General features: G+C 48.5%; 1 protein-coding gene across 1 annotated transcript; it reads left to right on the forward strand.

The window, feature by feature from the left end:
* The first annotated feature begins 2,477 nt into the window (after nt 1-2,477).
* Nucleotides 2,478-15,660, forward strand: LOC130880753 (solute carrier family 22 member 20). Its single transcript, XM_057779945.1, has 10 exons — nt 2,478-2,852; nt 2,931-3,034; nt 3,905-4,059; nt 5,832-6,000; nt 6,954-7,077; nt 8,377-8,492; nt 13,516-13,730; nt 14,613-14,721; nt 14,833-15,039; nt 15,564-15,660. The coding sequence occupies exons 1-10, from the start codon at nt 2,478-2,480 to the stop codon at nt 15,658-15,660; spliced, it is 1,671 nt and encodes a 556-aa protein (XP_057635928.1).
* The last annotated feature ends 6,256 nt before the right edge of the window (nt 15,661-21,916 follow it).

The raw sequence follows: 21,916 nt of genomic DNA on the forward strand, positions 1-21,916 counted from the left end.
AAAACCTCTACTGAGCACAGAGCTGCCCCACCAGGAAGCTGCGACAGGCATGTCGTCTCCCTCCTGGGCCACACTGGATCAGCCACAGCTTATATAAGCTGTTCTGCCTCTGTGGCTCTGCTTGCCAGGAACATGAGTGGGTGGGACTGGAGGATGAAAACAAGTCACCCACTAGGACAAAGGCTGCAGGCAGCCAGTGGAGACCCAAGGATCCAGGGCCGTGTATTTGATTGGCAGAGAGTTTGTCTAGATAGAGGTAGGAGAATTAGAAGGTTATCCTCAACTACATAGACAGTTCCAGGACAGCCTGGGCTATGTGAGACCCTGTCTTGAGAAGAGGAAAAGAGAGAGAGAAAGTAAGAAGACAGGAAACAAGGAAGCAAGAAAGGAGGGACCAGCTGGGTGGTGGTGGCACATGCATTTAATCCCAGCACTCAGGAAGCAGAGGCAGGAGGATCTTAGTGAGTGTGAGGCCAGCTCGGTCTACAAAGTGAGTTCCAGGGCAGCAAGGACTGTTACACAGAGAAACCCTGTCTCAAAAAACAAAACAAAACCAAAAAATGTGAGGGACCAGGAAATGAGGACTGCCCACAAGACTGCCATATAGAAATAGCCCCCTGAGAGTTTTTCTTAAGATTTATTTATTTATTATGTATACAGTGTTCTGCCTACATGCATGCATGCCAGAAGAGGGCACCAGATCTCATTATAGATGGTTGTGACCCATCATATGGTTGATGAAGTGGGTGCTGGTGAATTGAACTCAGGCCCTCTGGACAAGCAAGCAGTGCTCTTAACCTCTGAGCCATCTCTCCAGTCCCAGAGATGCTTTTGATAATCAGGACAGTGTCCCGAGCTTGCAGTTTGTCAGTTACCTACTCACGGGGAGCCCGCAGGCCTAGTCTGTACTGGCCTCCTTTCCAGCAGGGAACTGCTTTGTGAGGAAGGTTCTGGAGGGAGGAGGGGTGAATGATGTCCTGGACTCAGCCCTTTGGCCTTCTCTAGAGTAACTTTAATTTGTTGTGGTGATTGGCCAGTGAGTGGGAATCTGAGGGCATCCCGACCCTAAGCAAAGGCTGTATCATGATGCTGCTTCTTGGTTGCCCTATTTGGATTTGTTTGGTTTTATTTTGTTGTGTTGTATTTGGATTATTTTTTACTTAAAAAAATAAATTCGGGGGGCTAGAGAGATGGCTCAGAGGTTAAGAGCATTGCCTGCTCTTCCAAAGGTCCTGAGTTCAATTCCCAGCAACCACATGGTGGCTCACAACCATCTGTAATGAGATCTGGTGCCCTCTTCTGGCATGCAGTCATACACACAGACAGAATACTGTAAACATAATATATAAATAAATATTTAAACAATAAATAAATAAATAAATTCGGTAATCTTTGGATGTCAGTGTGGCGATTTTTCAGAAAATTAGGAAACAACCTTCCTCAAGACCCAGTAATACCACTTTTGGGTATATATCCAAAGGATGCTCAATCGTGCCACAAGGACATGTGCTCAACCATGTTCATAGCAGCTTTGTTTGTCATAGCCAGAACCTGGAAACAACCTAAATGCCCCTCAACTGAAGAATGGATAAGGAAAATGTGGTACATTTGCACAATGGAGTACTACACAGCAGAAAAAAAATAACAACTTGAATTTTGCAGGAAAATGGATGGAGCTAAAAAACATCATTTTGAGTGAGGTAACCCAGACACAGAAAGACAATTATCACATGTACTCACTCATAGGTGGTTTTTAAACATAAAGCAAAGAAAGCCAGCCTACAAACCACAATCCCAGAGAACTTAGACAACAATGAGGACACTAAGAGAGACTTACATAGATCTAATCTACATGGGAAGTAGAAAAAGACAAGATCTCCTGAGTAAATTGGGAGTGTGGGGACCTTAGGGGAGTGTTGAAGCTGGGAGGGGAGAGGCAGGGAGGGGAGCAGAGAAAAATGTCGAGCTCAGTAAAAATCAATTAAAAGAAAAAAGAGAAAAAAATAAATTCAAGAGCCAGGTACACACCCTTTAATCCCAGCACATGGGAAACAGAGGCAGGTGGATCTCTGAGTTCCAGGCCAGCCTGGTCTGTAAGAGTTTCAGGACAGCTAGGGCTACACAGAGAAACTGTCTCGAAAAACCAACAAACAAGTGTGTGGTACCAGGGCCATCTTTCTTAAGTGGGTTTAAATGCAGGGCTTTATGCATGTAAAGTAAGTGAACTTACTTACTCTGACTCAGCCATTGCCCCAGTGCCCAGCCCTTGGTAACAGAGGGAGAAAGGGCCTGGAGGAGGGGCCCCCTGCAGATGTGGGGACACAGACCTCCTGTGAGGTGTAATTGGATCCCTCTGAGCTGCAGGACTGAGGGCCTGTGTGATCCTAACCCCTGGCCTGATCCTCCACCTCCCAGTCCCCTCCCCTGCTTTTTTACATAAGGCCTGGGCACACAGGACCTTGGGTAGAGCCCTTGCCATGGCCTTCACAGACCTGCTGGATGCTCTGGGGGGTGTAGGTCGCTTCCAGTTTGTCTATACAGCCTTGCTGCTGCTTCCCTGCGGGCTGCTGGCCTGCCACACCTTCCTGCAGAACTTCACAGCGGCTGCACCCCCTCACCACTGCCAGCATCTTGCCAACAACACAGAAGCTACCACCAATGACTCAGAGGCCTGGCTGAGGGCCACCATACCCCTGAACCAGCATGGGGTCCCTGAGCCATGCCGGCGCTACACAGAGCCTCAGTGGGCCCTTCTGAAGTCCAACACCTCCTCCCACGGAGTGGCCACAGAGGACTGCAAGGATGGTTGGGTCTATGACCGGAGCATCTTCCCCTCTACCATCGTGATGGAGGTCAGAGGTGGGTGGGTGGCCTGGGGCAGGGAGGCTGCTGCCTAGGGTCACAGATTAGCATTATTCTTTCCCTAATAGTGGGACCTGGTATGTGAATCCCGCACCCTCCGTGACCTGGCTCAGTCTATCTACATGTCTGGGGTGCTGGTAGGAGCTGCCTTCTTTGGTGGCCTTGCAGACCGGTGAGTGTTTGGGAGAGGTCCTAGTCACCTAGGAAAGCCCTCACGTTCATCTGCGTTCCTTTTCTTTCTCTTCTTCCTTTCTTCCCTTTTCTTTTCGTGTATATATGTGTATATATAAACGTAATAGGTTCGTGTATGTATCTATGTATCTGTGAGCATTTCTTTCTTCCTTCCTCCCTTCCTTTTTTTTTTCTGGTTTTTTTTTTTTTTTTTTTTTACTTTTTTTTTTTTTTTGGTTTTTTGAGACAGGGTTTCTCTGTGGTTTAGGAGCCTTTCCTGGAACTAGCTCTTGTAGACCAGGCTGGTCTCGAACTCACAGAGATCCGCCTGCCTCTGCCTCCCAAGTGCTGGGATTAAAGGCGTGCGCCACCACCGCCCGGCTTTTTCTGGTTTTTCAAGACAGGGTGTCTCTGTGTAGCCTGGAAACTCACTCTGTAGACCAGGCTGCCCTTGAACTCACAGACATCCTCCTGCCTCTGCCTATCAAGTGTTGGGATTAAAGGCATGCACCATTACCACCCAGTGAGATTTTCTTTTAATTTTTTTGAATTTCTGATCTTTCTGCCTCCTCTTCCCAATGCTGGGATTACAGGCATAGGCCTCGGGGTCTTTTCAAAATCTCTACCTTTCCCCAACGTGGACTAAATCTCTCAGTCTCTGGTTTTCTTCCACATGTCCCTCTATTCCTGACCAACCTTGGCCACTAGCACGGGGTCCTGGCAGTTGTATGAGCTATTTACTAGGGTGGCTTTGACTGGGCATCTCATCTTCCCCTTGATTACTTTGGTGTTTCCGTCAAACACAGGTTTTGCTCCCTTGGGGTCATCTGGCCAGTTTGGGATTCCCTAACCCCTCACTCTTTGGGTTCAGGTTGGGTCGCAAGGCCCCGCTGGTCTGGTCGTATCTGCAGCTGGCAGTTTCGGGGGCTGCCACAGCTTATGTTGGCTCCTTCAGTGCCTACTGTGTCTTCCGGTTCTTAATGGGCATGACCTTCTCTGGCATCATCCTCAACTCCCTCTCCCTGGGTGAGTCCAGTTCAGGTGGGACCCAGAGGGGCTGGGGTCAGGAGAAGGGGGAATTGCAGCCATCATAGGACATCTTTGCTAATTTTGGGGGTGAGGGGTAATTCTCATCCAGAAACCTCAACTCAAAACCTCCACCCAGGGTCTGGACTTGGAAGACCTGGGTTGACAGGTTGTGACCATGGCAGCAGTGGCAACGGACCCTGGTGGCCTCTCTTGGCTCTGAGTTTCAGTTTACTAATCCGCGAACTGCAAGGATCAAGTTGATTTCATCTGAGTGTTACCCAACAATAGCCACTAATTGTCTACAATGTGCCAAGCTTAGGAGAGGTCACATAGGTGACTGGGACACAGGGCCGTGAGATAGGATGATCTCCAAGGGAGCCAGGTATGGTGGCTCACACACGTAATCCCAGCACTTGGGAAATGGAAGCAGGAGGATCAGGAGTTCAAGGTCATCCTCAGTTACATAGCAAGTTTGAGTCTGTAACTAAGTAGGGGTGGGGTGGGGGCTCATACAATCAAATGATCCTATTCTGGAACCCAAACGCCAACTTTAGGGCAGGGTGCCATGGTGCATGAATATAAACCCAGCTCTCAGGAGGTAGAGGCAGGAGGATCATACATTTGAGGCTAGCCTGGTCTACAAAGTGAGTTCCAGGTTAATCAAAAAGTACAGAGGATGAGACCCTGTCTATAATAAAGAAATAGTCAGGCAGTGGTGACGTATGCCTTTAATCCCAGCACTCAGGAGACAGAGACAAGCACATCTTTGAGTTCAAAGATAGCCTGGTCTACAGAGAGAGTCCCAGGATAGTCAAGGCTACACAGAGAAACCCTGTCTCAAAAAACCGGAAAAGGAAGGAAGGAAGGAAGGAAGGAAGGAAGGAAGGAAGGAAGGAAGGAAGGAAGGAAGGAAGGAAGGAAGGAGATGGTCCTGAGGACTACAGAGAGCCCTGAGACTGTATGACTTTAGGGAAGGTGGGCGCGCTAGTCTGCAAAGGCTGGTTGTTTCTTAGCTCCATGGTAGAGATTTTAACTCCTGGGTGCTAAACAAATAGGAGTGTCCCCCTTCAGTGATAAGGGATAAACTGGAGCCTGTAGGTGGTCCTGGTGGAAGGCATCACGGGAGCCCACCCTGGACACAGGGCTGCCACCAGTGTGTGTCTCTTAGACCACTTGGTTTGCCTCTGAAGGCGTCATCAGTCTCAGAAAGGGCCACTACCTTCACTGTCCATAGACAGATGGGCCTTTGACTTCAGGGAGGGAGGGAGGTCTTGGGCTTAGAGAACCAGGTGTGCAGATCAGTATCCCTTTTCTGCTTCTTTCAGAACCAGCATTTGGGTATTGGAAGATGCTAAGCATATATTGGGAACTCAGTAATCCAGTCCCACCCACCTCCTTCTAGAAGGGCAGGTGTACAGTCATGGCTTAGAGCAGGTATCTGGGGTCCGTCAGTCCATCTCATACTAGAATGGCCTCTATACCACACAAATGTTTGCATACTCATGTGTACATGCACTTGAACACACACACACACGAGGAGGGGATATGCCAACAGAGGCCCCACACTCCGTCTCAGGACACCCAACCTTACAAGGAAGCCATTGTGGAGTCTGATGTCCTGTAATAACCCACCACAGGCCACTCTTAGAGTATTGTCTAAGTAAATCTTGGTGTGGGGTTTAAGTTGCCACAGTCTTGAGGAAGGGACAGGTGAACTGAAAAGCTGTGTGGCGGATGAGGCACTTAAGTTGGCTGTCTTTCTTCCACAGTTGTAGAGTGGATGCCAACCAGGGGCCGGACGGTGGCGGGCATCTTGCTGGGCTTCTCCTTCACCTTGGGCCAGCTTATCCTGGCTGGCGTGGCCTACCTGATCCGTCCCTGGCGATGGCTACAGTTTGCTGTTTCTGCTCCTTTCCTGGTCTTTTTCCTCTGTTCTTGGTATGTCCAGCGGAGGAGGGGATGGGTGGGTACGTGCATCTGTGTGGTTGAGCCCCAACATGGCTTGTTTTGTTTTGTTTTTCGAGACAGTTTTTCTGTATAGCTTTGGAACCTGTCCTGGAACTCGCTCTAAAGACAAGGCTGGCCTCAACCTCACAGAGATCCGTCTGCCTCTGCCTCCCAAGTGCTGGGGTTAAAAGTATGAGCCACCACCACTGGGATCTGGCATGACTTCTTGACAGGACAGAGTGTGCCGTGTCTGTGACGTACTGGACACAGAGAACAGAGTGTCATGAAGGTCACAGGGGTCCTGGTACTTGTGAATAGCTTTAGGAATCATTGGAAAACCTCTGTCCTTGGCATAGAGCTCTGGAACACACAAAATGATCTTCCCTGTATCAGTTCCACCGTATTTTAGGACAACCCCATGGCATTTGGTAAGAGGAAAACTGAGGTACAGCCCAGAGAGGGACCAAGATTTTTTTCAAGGCCACACAGTTAGAGAAAGAATGATATTCAATACCAAGTATATCTTAGTTTTGAAGGACTCTTCAGTGATTCTTTGTATGATAAACTTTAAAAAAGGAAAATAGGTGGGCAAGATAGCTTAGCAGGTAAAGGCACTTGCCTTCAGGTGTAACAACCAGAGTTCAATTTCTGGTACCCACCTACATAGTGGAATTTCAAAAAAAAAATTAAGGAGAGAGTATTGTGTTAGGTGTAGTGGTGCACCTGGTTCTCCAACACTTTGGAGGCAGAGCCTGAAGGACCAAGAGTTTGAGGCCAGCCTGAGCTATCTAGGGAAAACCTGTCTCCAAAACAAAACAACAAGGGGATATTGGTGGCACATCCTGGGTGTGAAACAGGGGCCATGCCACCTGCCTTTAGGGTCTGGTAGAAGGCAATGAAGGTATGTTGGAACTGCAGGTGGGAATGATCCTTCTGTGTTCCAGGTGGCTTCCAGAGTCATCCCGATGGCTCCTCCTTCATGGCAAGTCTCAACAAGCTGTGCAGAACCTTCGGAAGGTGGCCATGATAAACGGCAGGAAGGAGGAAGGGGAAAGGCTGACTACAGAGGTAAGCAGCTGTGTGGGTGGAAGGCTGGGGTAGGTTTTCACGGTAGTAGCTTCTGGTTACACTGGGACTTGTCATTTACCCCGGACTTACCTGCCTGCCATCCCAGCGCAGAGGCTGGTGATGCTCAGGGCAGGCAGAGAATGAAGTGTTGAGTATGCGGGCTGGGGAGCTGGCTTAGTGGATAAAGTATTTGTTGTACAAGCATGAGAACCCCAGCTGAATCCTTAGCATGCTCAGGGGAAAAGAAGTCAGGTATGGTGGTATACCCAGAAGTCAGGTGGTATACCCAGAGCTGAAGGGGAGAGAGGAGGGGAGCAGGGACTCGCATGCCAGCCAGCCTAGCTGAAAGGGTAAGTTCCAGGTTCAGTGACAAGACCTTAAACTTTAAAAAAAAAAAAAAAAAAATTAAGAAATACGCACATAGCCGGTCATGGTGGCACTCACCCTTAGTCCCAGCACTTGGGAGGTAGAGACAGGCAGATCCTTAGTTCAAAGCCACCCTGGCCTACAAAGTGAGTTCCAGGATAGCCAGGGATACATAGTGAAACTCTGCCTCGGGGGAAAAAGGGAAAGAAAAGAAGAAATGTACTGTGCACACAAAGCACACACCAGAAGTGGCTGTCAACATTTGCCCTCACACGCCTCCCACATGTGAGTGCACAAACACATGAACACATTCATACACCACACACATGAGGAGGGGGAGGAAGAGGAGGAAGAAAATCCAGATTGGGGCCAGTGAGACAGCCCAGTGGATTAAGTACTTGCTGGTGACCTGAGCTGAACCCTCAGAACCCACAGAAAGGAAGGAGAGACCGGGCTCTCACAGCTGTCCTCTGACCTCCACACATGCTGATAAACGGAACAAAAAGACTGCAAAAAAGAGAAATGGACACTGAGGTTTGGACAGACCCTGTAATTTGCCTCTGAGCACATGGTAGAGTTGTCCTGGAGACGGAAACTAGGCCTTGCACGTGCTAACCCAGTGCTTAAACAGCTAATTCCAGTCAGCTGCTTCTAACCACTCCCTGATACTATCGTGAAGTTACAGGAATTGAGTGTATCTCTAATGCCTCAGAACCTCGGGATTGTTGGGGTACATGTTACAGCCCCATCTTAAAATTGTGCAAATAGTCTCTAAGGACCATCAATCAGTTCCTCAGTGGAGAGGATAAGGCGAGATATCATCCCAAGAAACACAACTGAAGTTCTGTTTTCTACTGATAAGGTGTCCCCAGCAGGAAAATTTGGGTGCCATAGCCCTCAATGCCACTCCCTGATCAGACATTCCTCATCCAGGTGGTGAGCTCCTACATCCAGAGTGAGTTCTCAAGTGTCCGTACTTCCAATTCCATCTTGGACCTCTTCCGAACCCCGGCCATCAGAAAGGTCACATGCTGTCTCATGGTTATCTGGTAGGTGATGAGCTCATACCCAAGACTTTGTCCTAAGATGGGAGCACACTTTCTGCTCTCATTGGCAAACAGTCCTAGTACAATGAGCAGGTGAGTGTGTGAATTCAATTTCAAGTCACACCCTTTCAGCACCAGGTCCTTAGGGCTGGAGAGATGGTTCAGTGACAAAGAAGGCTTGCTCTACAAGTGCGAGGACCTGAGTTCAGATCCCCAGTACCCGTGTGAAAAGCTGAGCATGGCCAGGTGTGCCTGTAACATTGAATATAAGCAGATCCTGAGAACTTGTTGAGCGGTCAGCCTAGCCAAGCTGAGCTTCAGGTTCCGGTCTAAGGGAATAAAGCATCAGAAGATAGAGGAGGACACCCAGTGACCTCTGGCCTTTATATTTGTACACATGGGTTAGCACATTGGCACAGACAGGTGCATACATAAGCAAAGGACACACACACACAAAGGTCATCCCCAGGGACTTGAGAGATGGCCCAGCAGTTTAGAGTACTGGCTGCTCTTGCAGAGGACCCTGGCTCGATTGCCAACACCTACATGGTGGCTCAAAACCATCTGTAAGCCGGGCGGTGGTGGCGCACGCCTTTAATCCCAGCACTCGGGAGGCAGAGGCAGGCGGATCTCTGTGAGTTCGAGACCAGCCTGGTCTACAAGAGCTAGTTCCAGGACAGGCTCCAAAGCCACAGAGAAACCCTGTCTCGAAAAACCAAAAAAAAAAAAAGGGGGCTGGAGAGATGGCTCAGAGGTTAAGAGCATTGCCTGCTCTTCCAAAGGTCCTGAGTTCAATTCCCAGCAACCACATGGTGGCTCACAACCATCTGTAATGAGGTCTGGTGCACTCTTCTGGCCTGCAGGCATACACACAGACAGAATATTATATACATAATAAATAAACATTTAAAAAAAAAACAAAACAAAACAAAACCATCTGTAAATGCAATTCCAGAGGATCTGCCCCCGTGGAATCTCCATGTGAGTTATTTGGAAACTGGTGGGTAGGAAAGGAAAGTCCGCCAACATCTGCCAACCAGACAGATGTGGTGCACATGCATACACGCCGGCAGAACATTTATACATAAAAATATTGTTTTAAATTAAGGTTACAGCTGGGTGCTGATGGCACATACCTTTGATCCCAATACTCAGGAGGCAGAGGCAGATGAATCTCTCTCTCCCTCTCTCTGTGAGCTCAAGGTCAGCCTGGTCTACATAGTGAGCTCCGGGCAGCCAGGGTTACACAGAGAAACCCTGTCTCTGAAGGTTCCACCTAGTACCTGGTACTCTGTGGAAATATTGACTGGCAGCATAGATGAGACATTATATTGGTCTAGGGTGTCCACATTTGAGCAGAATCTTACCTGCACACATGTGCACATAAACTCACATGCATGCACAAATAAAAGTAAGCAAAACTTTAAAAATTAATAAAATAGCAAATAAAAATAAACAACTTAACATATAAATTTATAATTAATATTTTTTTATAATTTAACAAATAAATTTTTGAAAGGGGATCTCAGAATGTAGCCCAGTCCTGAGCTCTTACCCAGCATGTACAAGCTGCTAGGGTCAGTCCCCAAATGAAACAAAACAACAAGCCAGGCAGTCTCATTTATTACACAAACTGGGAGGGCAAGGCAAAAAAAGATGAATATCTCTGCCCTTCTCCTCCACATTCCCTGGACATTAAATATTTGAAGCTGACATTTATGAGACGGGGAGATAGACAATGATTTAGTTCCTGTTGCAGTTTGGTCCTTGTGAGTCTCAAAGTCGCGATATGCCAAGAACTTTCAGTGTTTTTGACCCCTGACCCCTGACATTCTGTTACCTGATTTGGGCTCTGGGAATGCAGAAGTGTCTCCCACTCTGGAGGTGGAGAGAACTCGATGATCTGACTCTGGGCTGCGAGGGAGACTTGGTGACCCCAAGACCTCACTGAGGTGTGTTGTGACATCCCCCACATCCCCAGCTGAGCCTGCCCTCTGGTGTCCAGACACTTCCTCACCTTCCTCTTCCTGCCGGAAAGACACAAACTACCAACTCCAAACTCAGAGGTTGAAAACCCTCTTTTGGATCCTTCTAGAGAAAATTAGCAATGGGCCCATTCTTGTTAAGAGGCAGCAATCCACAGCTCAGGCAGAGGTGGGGCCTTGGGTCTTGCTGCAAGATTCTCCAACCATCCCAACCCCCTTGAAGCCTCCCAGCTTCAATTTATTAATTTCAGTTTATACAGAAAATCTTGGCCGTTTCAGGGCTCCCCTGAAGCCCTGGAGCCTCACTAGGCCGCATCTGGGTTCAATTACACCATTTCTGGAGTGTGGAGAGAGGCCCCCTAGGCTCAGCTGGGGCAGGGCAGGACTCCTAGGGTCCCAGGAGGACTGGGAGGATGAAAAGGGAGCTGAGAATTGGTCAGCTTGTGCACACATGTATGCATATACACTTATGTTCCTACAGAAATAGATTAACACTCTGTTCTGCTACTAATTTTTACTTTAAATAACATTAAAAAAAATCATATCTAAAATACCTTTTATTGTTAAGCAAAGCCATGGAAAATATGGTAGATTTGTAGTAAGTATTTGATAAGCCGGAGAAAACACGTGAACAAAGGAAGGAACGTGAGAGCTTTGTCAGGTACAGGGACGTCAGACAGAAAGGAAAACATCTATCTAGTCTGTTCCCGCTGTGCTGGGATCCAGTTCGACGTGACTGCAGCCATCTTGACTGTGGCCCCGTTTGCGGCCACCCTCCAGTTCCCCAGCACGCATCTAAACTTAGTGGGGCGAACAAACTTGATTGGGTAGTCAGTCGCGCATTTAGTGCCAAGCGCTGAGCCAAGGACCGCTCCTTACCTGACAGTTGATACAAGAATGTTTTTTTGAGACTGTCCGAATACATCGCAATTGGCCCTGATCCATTTTGGCATAGATTAGAGAAAAAAAAAAGAAGAAACTTAAACTCTTCCTCTTGCCCCTGGGCACCAAGACATGCTTCCATCTGCAGGTCCAGAATAACCTGAAGCCTGCCAGTCCTAGACTAGTCTGTCTTTGGCACCTTCTATTCTTGGTAGCCAGTCTCAAACACCAGGTATTTCCAGAACATTGCCAATACCTGCCCCACCTGGATGGTGCTCCAAGTCTCTGTGGGAAGACCATTTCGAGAACAAAGCCACCCTTATCGTCCCTGCTAGCTGTGCCAACAACATGCCCTCAGGAACATGAAAATGAACCTGGTGGCTTTTTCCTGGTTTGTCTTTTTCCTGGTTTGTCTTTGACTTTCTCAAAGGCCACTATGACCAGGCTCCACTCACTTCCCCTGCAGGCTGAAGTGCCGGCCAGAGGCCGCTGGGTCCCCACACGGCTCTCACAAGGCTGAGTTGAAGGAGTCTATCTAGCTCAGCGCTTTGGCAGAGTCTTTGTGGAAGAATTCATTTGGCAGGGTTGTGCTCTCTGCAGCTGTAGGCTGGATGTCTCTGCTGACCATCCCAATTCCAAGAGACCACCTACATTCCTGGCCGGGTGACAGTCTCCATTTTAGTGGAGACTCTCACATCAGATTGCTCTCTGCCTGGGTGAAGAGGCACACCCGTAGCCTCAGTATGGGGAGAAGTGGAAACAGAAGAATCAGGGGCTCAAGGTTAGCCTTTGAAAAATAACAAGTTCAAGCCCAGCTTGGGCTATATGAGACCAGATCTCATAGAACTGAAAGAAAAAATGTGTCTTAGGCTCTGGATCTCTAGCTCTCTGCCGTTGACCTGTAGGCCCAGGCTTAAAGGACTTGTGTGATTGGATCAGTTTCCCTCATCCACCCCACTAGCTTCAAGTCAACTGTCATCACACAGGCAAAATCCTTTCAAATCAACTCCTAACATTGGTGTTCGGATGACTAGGAGAGGGTTTGTGTTAACCCTGGCCAGGAATAAGGTGGACCACGTTAGACTTATGCCCATCCAGTCACCATTTTTGTCGGTTTGTTTGGTTGGTTGTTTAAGACAGGGGTCTCTCTCTGTAGCCCAGGTAGGCATTGAGCTCTGGATTTTGCTGTCTTGGCCTCTTCGGTGCTGGTATTACAGGTGCATGCCACCCTTACCTTGCTTTGAAAGCACATACCAAAATGTGCATGGCTTAGCTTGATAGATTTTCATGTTTGATCCGGAAACAGAACACAACTAGGTACTTGGTTCTTGCCTCTAATCCCAGAATTTGGGAGGCCAAGGGAGGAAGACTGCTGTGATATTTAAGCCAGCCTAGGCTACATGGTGAGTTCCAGGCCAGCTTGAGCTATGTTGCTAGACCCTGTCAGAGAGAGGAGGGGGAGGGGAGAGGGCTCCATCAAATTAGGAGATCCTGTCTCAGAAAATAAGGTGGCAATACTAAATGATAGCTCCGCAGGTCAAAACACTCATGCAACAACCTGACATCCATCCCAGGAACCCAAAGCAGAGGAGAGAACCGACTCCCCAAAAGCTATTCTCCGACCTCCACATGTGTACAGATGCACAGACTATAACAAAAATTAATTAATAAAATGAAGAGAACATGGTGAGTGGTTGAGGAAGATACCACACACAGGAATACATCTGCACACACATGCCACATAGTCACACACACAAATAAAGAAAGGTAAGCTTTTGAGACAGGGTCTCCCTGTGTAACCCAGGCTGGTGTTGGCCTTCCGAGTGTTGGGACTACAGTCCTGGGCTGGCCTGAACGATGATCCTGTGTTATGTAACGTGTGTCTGTCTTCTATCTTTATTCTTTAGCACAGTTTTAGTGCCAGCACTGAAGTTACACTGACAGTGAAAACCAAACTTAGCCCAGAGCTCAGAGCGTGAGCTCAGAGGAGAGGGCGGGGAGAAAGAGATGTAGTGGAAAGTGCCCCAAAGTCAGGCTTAGGGGACCCCTGCTGGAGGTCAGGGGATTTGAGCTCCCCAAGAGGAGGATTCCCTGGTCACACAGCCTGCATCTCCTGCCTTGAGTCTCAGCGGAGTGGGCCATTCTGCTGCCTTTCCCAGGTTCTCTAACTCCGTGGCTTACTACGGCCTGGCCATGGACCTGCAGAAGTTTGGGCTCAGCATCTACCTGGTACAGGCCCTGTTTGGGGTCACCGACATCCCAGCCATGCTGGTCGCCACTACCACCATGATTTATGTGGGACGCCGGGCCACAGTGGCCTCCTTCCTCATCCTAGCCGGGCTCATGGTCATCGCCAACATGTTTGTGCCTGAGGGTGAGTCATCACGTCTGCCCCATGGTAACCACACAGACACGGACTCCAGGAACAGCGGAAGTCCCTCTGGAACCTGACCAGCAGCACACCTGTTATTCTAGCCCTTGGAAGGCTGAGGCAGGGGGATCATCAGCTCTAGGCCAGACTGGACTACAAAGTGAGACCCTGTTCCAAAAGGAAGGAAAGGAAACGTAAGCCGCCATGCCAAAGAAGAATTGATGCAGAGCTGGTTTGGGTGTGGGTGATTCAGGTATCCCCCCCACACATGATCTCAGGATGCATGCCAGCTAACACCAACCTAAAGCTGGCACCACAGTTTCTTTGAGCACCTAATGTGGGACATTTGAGTCAGGGTTTGCAATTCATAAAAGTGTCAGGACGAACATGCTAATGACATAATAGAAATGCCACATGAGCCCCAAACACTTTGCACTAGTGACATATGCCCACCCAACAACACATCTGCACAACCGTGCAAAGCAGGGCTAGTATTTCCCTTACTGGCAGGATAGAGAAGCTGGGAGAAGGGTGATCAGTGTGGCTCGGTCACCTACCTGGATCAGGGCTAAGGTCTGAACCGAAGCCCGACTTCAAGCCTTGTCTCGTCTCCACGGCAGACACCGTGACAGATGCAAATAAACAAGGAAGCAGAAGTCAGATGGGGCAAAAGCAGGACTTTGGAATCCCATGCAGAGACCTGGCACCTTTGCCTTCCAAGGAATGGGATTAAAGACATCAGCTCATGGCTTTTTCTTGTACCCCCGCCTTTGCCCTGAGCTTTACCCACTGGTCCTCTTCCCAATCCCAAGGTTGCATCCTTCCATCATACCCTTACTCCAGCCTCCGTTCCCCACAGCTCCACCTTCCTCTTTGCCTCTTTAGATCTACAGACCCTGCGGACAGTGCAGGCAGCACTGGGCAAAGGCTGCCTGGCCAGCTCCTTCATCTGCGTGTACCTGTTCACAGGAGAGCTCTATCCCACGGAGATCAGGTGGGTCTGAGGAATGGCTCCCAGGCAGGGGTCTACTCTCCTCTGACACCCACAAGGTCTGACTCTTTGGGGGCCCAGACCCAGCTGCTGACAGATCTGCACTTCCCACAGGCAGATGGGAATGGGCTTTGCCTCTGTCAATGCCCGCCTTGGAGGCTTGGCAGCTCCCCTGGTCACCACACTTGGTGAGATCAGCCCCATCCTTCCGCCTGTGTCCTTTGGTGCCACTTCAGTCTTGGCTGGAATGGCTGTTGCCTGCTTCTTGACGGAGACCCGAAACGTGCCACTGGTAGAAACCATCGCAGCAATGGAAAGAAGGTGAGTGCCCTTCGGCATGGCAGAGAGCGGGGTCAAATGGTTACCCTTAACCAAACCCCTGGAAGTCAGAGGAATCTTCCACGACTGCACACAAAATCCCACCTCTGCCTCCCTCTACAATGGCTTCCTCCCAACCAGAATAGGTCCAATGATGAAGAAGAGAAAGACGCGAGCTAGACCAGGACACATAGGAAGGGGTGTTGGAGGGGCTCAGGAGGCAACACAGTGGTAGTTTGCTTGCCCAAAACACAGGAAACCCCAGAATCACATAAACCAGGTATGAGAGAACACACCATTAATCCCAGCACTCAGGAGGCAGTCTGGTCTAAATAGTGAATTCCAAGTCAACCACAGATACCTAATGAGACCCTGTTTCAAACAGACAAAACAAAAATTGAAAAAATAAAATTGAACATTGAGATTTTTCTAAAAATGAAACCTGTCAGGAAGAGTGGGCAGAGGAATGGGCAAGCGGGCAAGTCAGGAAACGACTGAAACAGAAGTTCCTATTTGCCTTTGAGCAGAGTCAAAGAAGGCCGATCCAAAAGAGACACAGAACGTAAGAGCGAAGAAATTTCTCTTCAGCAGCTGGGGGCTTCTCCCCTCAAAGAAACCATTTAAGCTGCCAAGAGCCTGGCACTGAGCTGGCTAGAGCTCAGCCTGTGCCGGCAGGGAGAGTGAGTGCCCAAGTGCCCCTAGAGGACCCTGGTGCAGAACTCCACACAGAGCCAGAGGACATCATGGACTTTCCTGCAGACCCACACCCAAGCCCAAGCAGACGGCGGAAGCAGCGTGCGGGGACTGAAGGAAAGCCTGCTGTCTGTCGCAATGAGGGCCACTTTTCAGATCCACCAGAGATGCTGGATCTTTGCATGGTCACAGCAACATCAGCACTCTGTGGTTTTCCTGGCCAATTTTCTTCACTCCCCTGCAAAATTCCAGAACCGCTTCCCTTCTTTAGAGAGTATGATCAGTCCTTCTGACTTTATGGGAGAAAAGCTCATTTTTCCTGGGACCATGGTGGAGGGATGGGCGGTGTCTCCACAGGGTGGGTCTTCATGCTTACAGGGGGCCCTGCAGCTAGTGGACTGGCTAATGAGCCAACAGTGAGGCAACCGTCAGGAATGCATGGACATTCGCCCATTATTTACAGACAGAACAATAGCACTTTGCAGAAGTTAGATCTGGTCCAGTTTCCCAGAAGTCATAAAAGGAGCAGGGGTTAGCAGATTAGACCAACAAACAAGATTCCTTCCAGGTTCTATGGGTCAGGAACTCATAGGATCCTCATGACACCCTCTGGTTCAGGGACTTCTCTGAGCCTGCTGGCTTCTCATTGACCAGAACTGCTTCATAGCGGCTGCTAACTCCAATTCCAGGGGCTCTGGTGCCCTCTTCTGGCCTCTTCAAACACTGCACTCTGTCTGCCTGTCTCCTCTCTCTCTCTCTCTCTCTCTCTCTCTCTCTCTCTCTCTCTCTCTCTCTCTCTCTCTCTCTCTCTCTCTCTCTCTCTCACACACACACACACACACACACACATACACACATACACACACAATTAAAAATTTTAAATTACTCTGGGCAGTGGTGGCACACGCCTTTAATCCTAGCACTAGGGAGGCAGAGGCAGGTGGATCTCTGTGAGTTTGAGGCCAGCCTGGTGGTCTACAAGAGCTAGTTTCAGGACAGCTAAGACTGTTACACAGAGAAACCCTGTCTCAAAATATTAAAAAAAAAAAATTTAAATCACTCATGGTCATTTGTGCCAAAGCGCTAAAATGAGTTACTAAGACTTGTTCCTGGTAGGAGGAGGGAAATGGACCCTGTGTTTTCAAGAGAGGGGATTCAAAGAATCTTGGGACGTATCTTTAAACCATTATGACAGAAATTATGTAATCAGTTCCCGACAGATGCTGTGGCGGCACACACACAGCACTCAGGAGGTGGAGGCAGGAGGATCGGCAGGCCACGGCTTGTAGTTGGCCTTTCACTCTTTGGGGGTCCAGCACCCAGCTCCCAAATAAATGCACAGAGATTTATTCTTACTTATGAATGCCCAGCCTTAGCTTGACTTGTTTTTTGCCAGCTTTTCTAACTTAAATTATCCCATTTCTCTTTAATTACTTTTTGCCTCTGGGCTTCTTACCTCTCTTTATTCCATATATCTTTCTCTCCTTCTAACTTTGTGGGAGCTCCTGGTACCCTCCTTCTCCTCCTTTTCTCACTCCTCCCTCTTCTCGCTTGAGCCTAGATTTCTCCTTCTATTCTCTCTGCCTGGCAGCTCCACCTACCTCTTTCCTGCCTCACTATTGACCATTCAGCTCTTTCTTAGACCAATCAGGTGTTTTAGGCAGACGAAGTAACACAACTTTACAGAGTTAAACAAATGCAACATAAAAGAATGCAACACATCTTTGCATCATTAAAAAATGTCTCACAGCATAAACGAATGTAACACATCTTCAACTAATATTCCACAACAGGGGCTCCATAGAGAGTTTGAGGCCAGCCTGGGCTACTGCAGATCCAGTCTCAAAACTAAAAAAGAAACAATGTGGAAGCCAGATGTGGTGGTGCATGCTCACAGGCTCCACTGTCTGAGCACACCTGTAATCCCAGCACTTGGGAAGCCCGAGGTAGGAGGATTACAGGTTTCAGACCAGAATGGGCTACATAGTGAGTTCCTGTGTCAAACATAAAAAATAAAGAAATCTGCTGTTTTCCAATTGCTTTTCACCTAGTCAATATGCGAGAAAGGCTTATGCTTAATTTCTTCAACACATTATAGAACACAAGTAATTTTATTTAATCCAACATATTCAGAATATTATCACTTAAACATGTCACCAGTACAAGTTTTTTTGGAGATAGGATCTTTCCATATAAGTTCTGGATGATCTAGAACTTACCATGTAGAAGAAGTTGGCCTTGAACTCAGAGATCCACCTGCCTCTGCCTCTCAAGTACTGGGATTAAAGACGTGTGCCACCGCCCAGTTTTATTATTGTTCTTTTGTTACACTCAAAGTAAAGCATGGGTATTATTCCATTTTGATGAAGAGAGTGGCACAGGGGTTTGTGTAGCTATATCTTTGACTCATTGGTTCGTTTCATTTTTGTGGGCACTCTGAGGTCTGCCAGCAGGCCTTACCCTCAATTTCATACTTACCTCACGAACTAGGATACTGGCGTGTGTGGGTCAGATGACCTATCCAGGGTCAGAAATGACTCAAACCCAATAGAAGTGCAAGGGGTGCAAATCTGTGCCAAGGTGGGGGAGACTCTCCCCTGGCTAGAGGACACTAAGCCAGTTCCCCTGACCAGTCAGCTTCCCCAGCTGGTGTGCAGCTGCTGCCGGTCTGGCAGGAACCAGGTGTCAGGGCAGAACAGGGAGTGTTCCGACAGAAAAATACCAGTCCAAATGTGAGCAGGATGCAAGCCCAGTGGGAACGAAGGTGAGAAAGAAGAGGCCTCAGGGCCAGGTGAGATGACCTGGGGAAAATGTTGAGAGATGAGACAGGAAAGAAGGAGCTGGAACATTCCGGGAGGGTACAGGGAGGGACAGCTCGACAGCTATGGAGAGGGAGAATTGGAGAGGAGCCCACTAGGAGGGTTGGAGCTGATGGGTCACACATGAATTTTTTTCTTTTTTTCTTTTTTTTTTTTGGTTTTTCGAGACAGAGTTTCTCTGTGGTTTTGGAGCCTGTCCTGGAACTAGCTCTTGTAGACCAGGCTGGTCTCGAACTCACAGAGATCCGCCTGCCTCTGCCTCCCGAGTGCTGGGATTAAAGGCGTGCGCCACCACCGCCCGGCTTCACACATGAATTTGTCAGAGGTTACAGCGGCCTCAACATGGAGTGAGCTCAACAGGGCTGGGGACGTGGCTTAGTCGTAGTGTGCTCCCTTGGAGTAAAGATGGCGGATGCAAAGCTGAGTGGAGAGCATGCTTGGTGACCTCCGCTGCTGCACCCATCCCTCCTAGTTCCTACCTACCTCCAACCCAGGCCTACCTCAGGGCCACAGAGCTAGGGCCATAAAGTTATGGCTTCCTTCCTTCCTTCTTCTCTCCCTTCCTCCCTCTCTCCCTCCCTTGTACTTTTTCCATGTGGTGGAGGCATAGGCCCTTAATCCCAGCACCCAGGAGGCAGAGGCAGGCAGATTCTGTGACTTTTAGGCTGGCCCAGCCTACAGAGTCAGTTCCAGGACATCCAAGGCTACACAAAGGGACCTATGTCGAAAAACCAAACCAAATCAAACAAAATAAAAACAGCACACTACTTTTACTAGGCAAGGTGGTGTACAATTTTATTTTATTTATTTTTTTATTTTTTGCTTCTTTCAAGACAGGGTTTCTCTGTGGTTTTGGAGCCTGTCCTGGGACTAGCTCTTGTAGACCAGGCTGGTCTCGAACTCACAGAGATCCGCCTGCCTCTGCCTCCCAAGTGCTGGGATTAAAGGCGTGCGCCGCCACCACCTGGTGGTGGTGTACAATTTTAATCCCAGCACTTAGGAGGCAGAGGCAAGTTCAAGACCAGCTTGATCTACAGAGTGAATTTCAGGACAGTCAGAGCTACACAGAGAAACCTTGTTTTGAAACAAAACAAAACAAAACACTACTTTGGGGGCTACAGAGATGGCTCAGCATTTTAAGAGACTTGCTGCTCTTGCAAGGACCCAGGTTCAATTCCCAGCATCTACATGGTGGCTTACAACTGTCCTTAACTCCAGTTCCAGTGGAACAGATGCCCCCTTCTGGCCTCCTCAGCATCAGGCATGAACACAGTACACAGACATACATGAAAGCAAAACATTCATATGCATAAAATAATAAAATAATAAGAGTCAAAAGAAGCATGATTTTGCCTTATTTGTTTATCCATTCATTTCTGAGACAGGGTCTCCTGAAGCCCAGGCTGATGCTGAATTCCTTATGTAGCTAAGGATATCTTCTGGTCCTCCTGCCTTCATTCCCAAGTACTGGGATCACAAATGTGCCAACATCTTCATTCATCAGATGCTGGGGGTCAAACCCAAGGCTTGCTAAGCAAGCACTCTTCCACTTGAGCTACAACCCTCATCTCTATGAACAACTGCTAATTGGTCCAAGGTTCATTCATGACCTCTCATTATCAAGAAAGACTTGGTGGCAGTGATTGCTCATGTCTTTAATCCCAGCACTCAGGAGGCAGAGGCAGGTGGATCTCTGTGAGTTTGAGGCCAGCCTGGACCATATAGTGACTTCCAGGACAGTAGGACTGTTTCACAGAGAAACCCTGTCTCGAAAGAAACAAAAAAGTCTTAAGTCTTAGGTATCGGGTGTGCAGTAGCCCTGACGCTAAACCCAGCGGCCGTGCTATCTGCTGCCAGTGCTTGGTTTTGTTTTTCTGTTCAAGTCTTAGACTGTGACCCAGGGTGGCGGCAAACTCCTGACAAGCCGCCTGCCTGAGCCTCTCAAATGTTGGGATTGCAGATATGAGCCACCATGCCCAGTTCAGTAAGACTTTTTTAAAAAAGAAGTTTATTTACTTTTGTTTCAAGACAGGGTTTCACTGTGTAGCCCTGACTGTCCTGGAACTTGCTCTGTAGACCAGGCTGGCCTCAAACCTGGAGATCTACCTGCCTCTGCCTCCCGAGTGCTGGAGCTAGAGGTGTGCTAAGGGTGTTTGTGAGCACCTGAGCAAATGTGTGCTTCATGTGCATGTAGGAGTCTGCGGAGGCCAGTCCCCTGGAACTGGAGTGATGGTGGTCGTGAGCCACTACATGAGCTCTAGAACCAAACCCAGGTCCTTTATGAAAGCGAGAAGCATAACTGCCAAGCCATCTCTGTAGCTCCTATTTGGTGTTTTTCTGTTTGTTTGTTGAGACCGAGTCTCTCTATACAGTCTTGGCTGGAACTTGCAGAGATCTCCTATCATGGTCTCAAAGTAATGGGATTACAGGTGTGTGCTACCAGATCCAGCTTCAAACGGCTTGCACTTTCTTTGGTTTTTGGTTTTGGTTTTTTGAGACAGGGTTTTTTTTTGTGTACCTTTGGAGCCTGTCCCTGGAACTCACTATGTAGCTCAGACTGGCCTCGAACTCACAAAGATCCACCTGCCTCTGCTTCCTGAGTGCTGGGATTAAAAGCCTGTGTTACCACCCACTGCCATCATCACACTGTTTTCTTAAAAGGTTGTCAGGGCTCAATTCCATTCTTAGCACACGGTGACACAGGTCACTTGACTAAGCCAAACCAAGGTAGATTTTGGCTAAAAAAAAATTAGGAAATGTTTCAGGGAGAGAATGCACTCCTCGTTTTACAGACCAAGTCAGTGGTTCTCAACAGACCCCTTTGGGGATTCCAACAGTCTTTTCACAGGGGTCGTTTATCAGATATTCTGCATATCAGATATTTACATTACGATTCATAACAGTAGCAAAATTACAGTTATGAAGTAGCAACGAAATAATTTTATGGTTGGGGATACCACAACATGAGGAACTGTATTAGAAGGTCGCAGATTTACAAAGGTTGAGAACCACTGTCCTGAGCACTCCCCTTCAGTGATCTGCCCTCTGGTTGCCCACTTCTGAATTTCGGCCTGGAAATCCTTACTAGTTAGTTTTTCACCCCGATCCACAAAAATGTCACAGGCTCGGAAAAACAGGCCTGTCCCTGTGGATGACAATCACAGCAGTTATGACAACCCTATTCCCTACGAAAACCCCTGTTCGACCAGGATCAACCAAGGCACAGCAGGATGGAGATGCTGGGGTGGAGTGGGAAGGAGCCAAGGCACCCTGCGTGCTCAGCACAGCAAGTTTCAGCCACTGCAAGATACGGCCGAACAGCGCCTCCTGTCCAGGAAAAAAAGGACAAACAAGCATCGCGGAGCTTC

This window comes from Chionomys nivalis, chromosome 8 (genome assembly GCF_950005125.1).
Source record: "Chionomys nivalis chromosome 8, mChiNiv1.1, whole genome shotgun sequence".
NCBI classification, from domain to species: Eukaryota; Metazoa; Chordata; class Mammalia; order Rodentia; family Cricetidae; genus Chionomys; species Chionomys nivalis.

Coding starts and splice junctions, on each gene's coding strand:
- LOC130880753 (XM_057779945.1), top strand. CDS start 2,478: ATGGCCTTCACAGACCTGCTGGATGCTCTGGGGGGTGTAGGTCGCTTC. Junction 6,001..6,953: donor GTCTTTTTCCTCTGTTCTTG/GTATGTCCAGCG, acceptor TCTGTGTTCCAG/GTGGCTTCCAGAGTCATCCC. Junction 7,078..8,376: donor GGGAAAGGCTGACTACAGAG/GTAAGCAGCTGT, acceptor TTCCTCATCCAG/GTGGTGAGCTCCTACATCCA.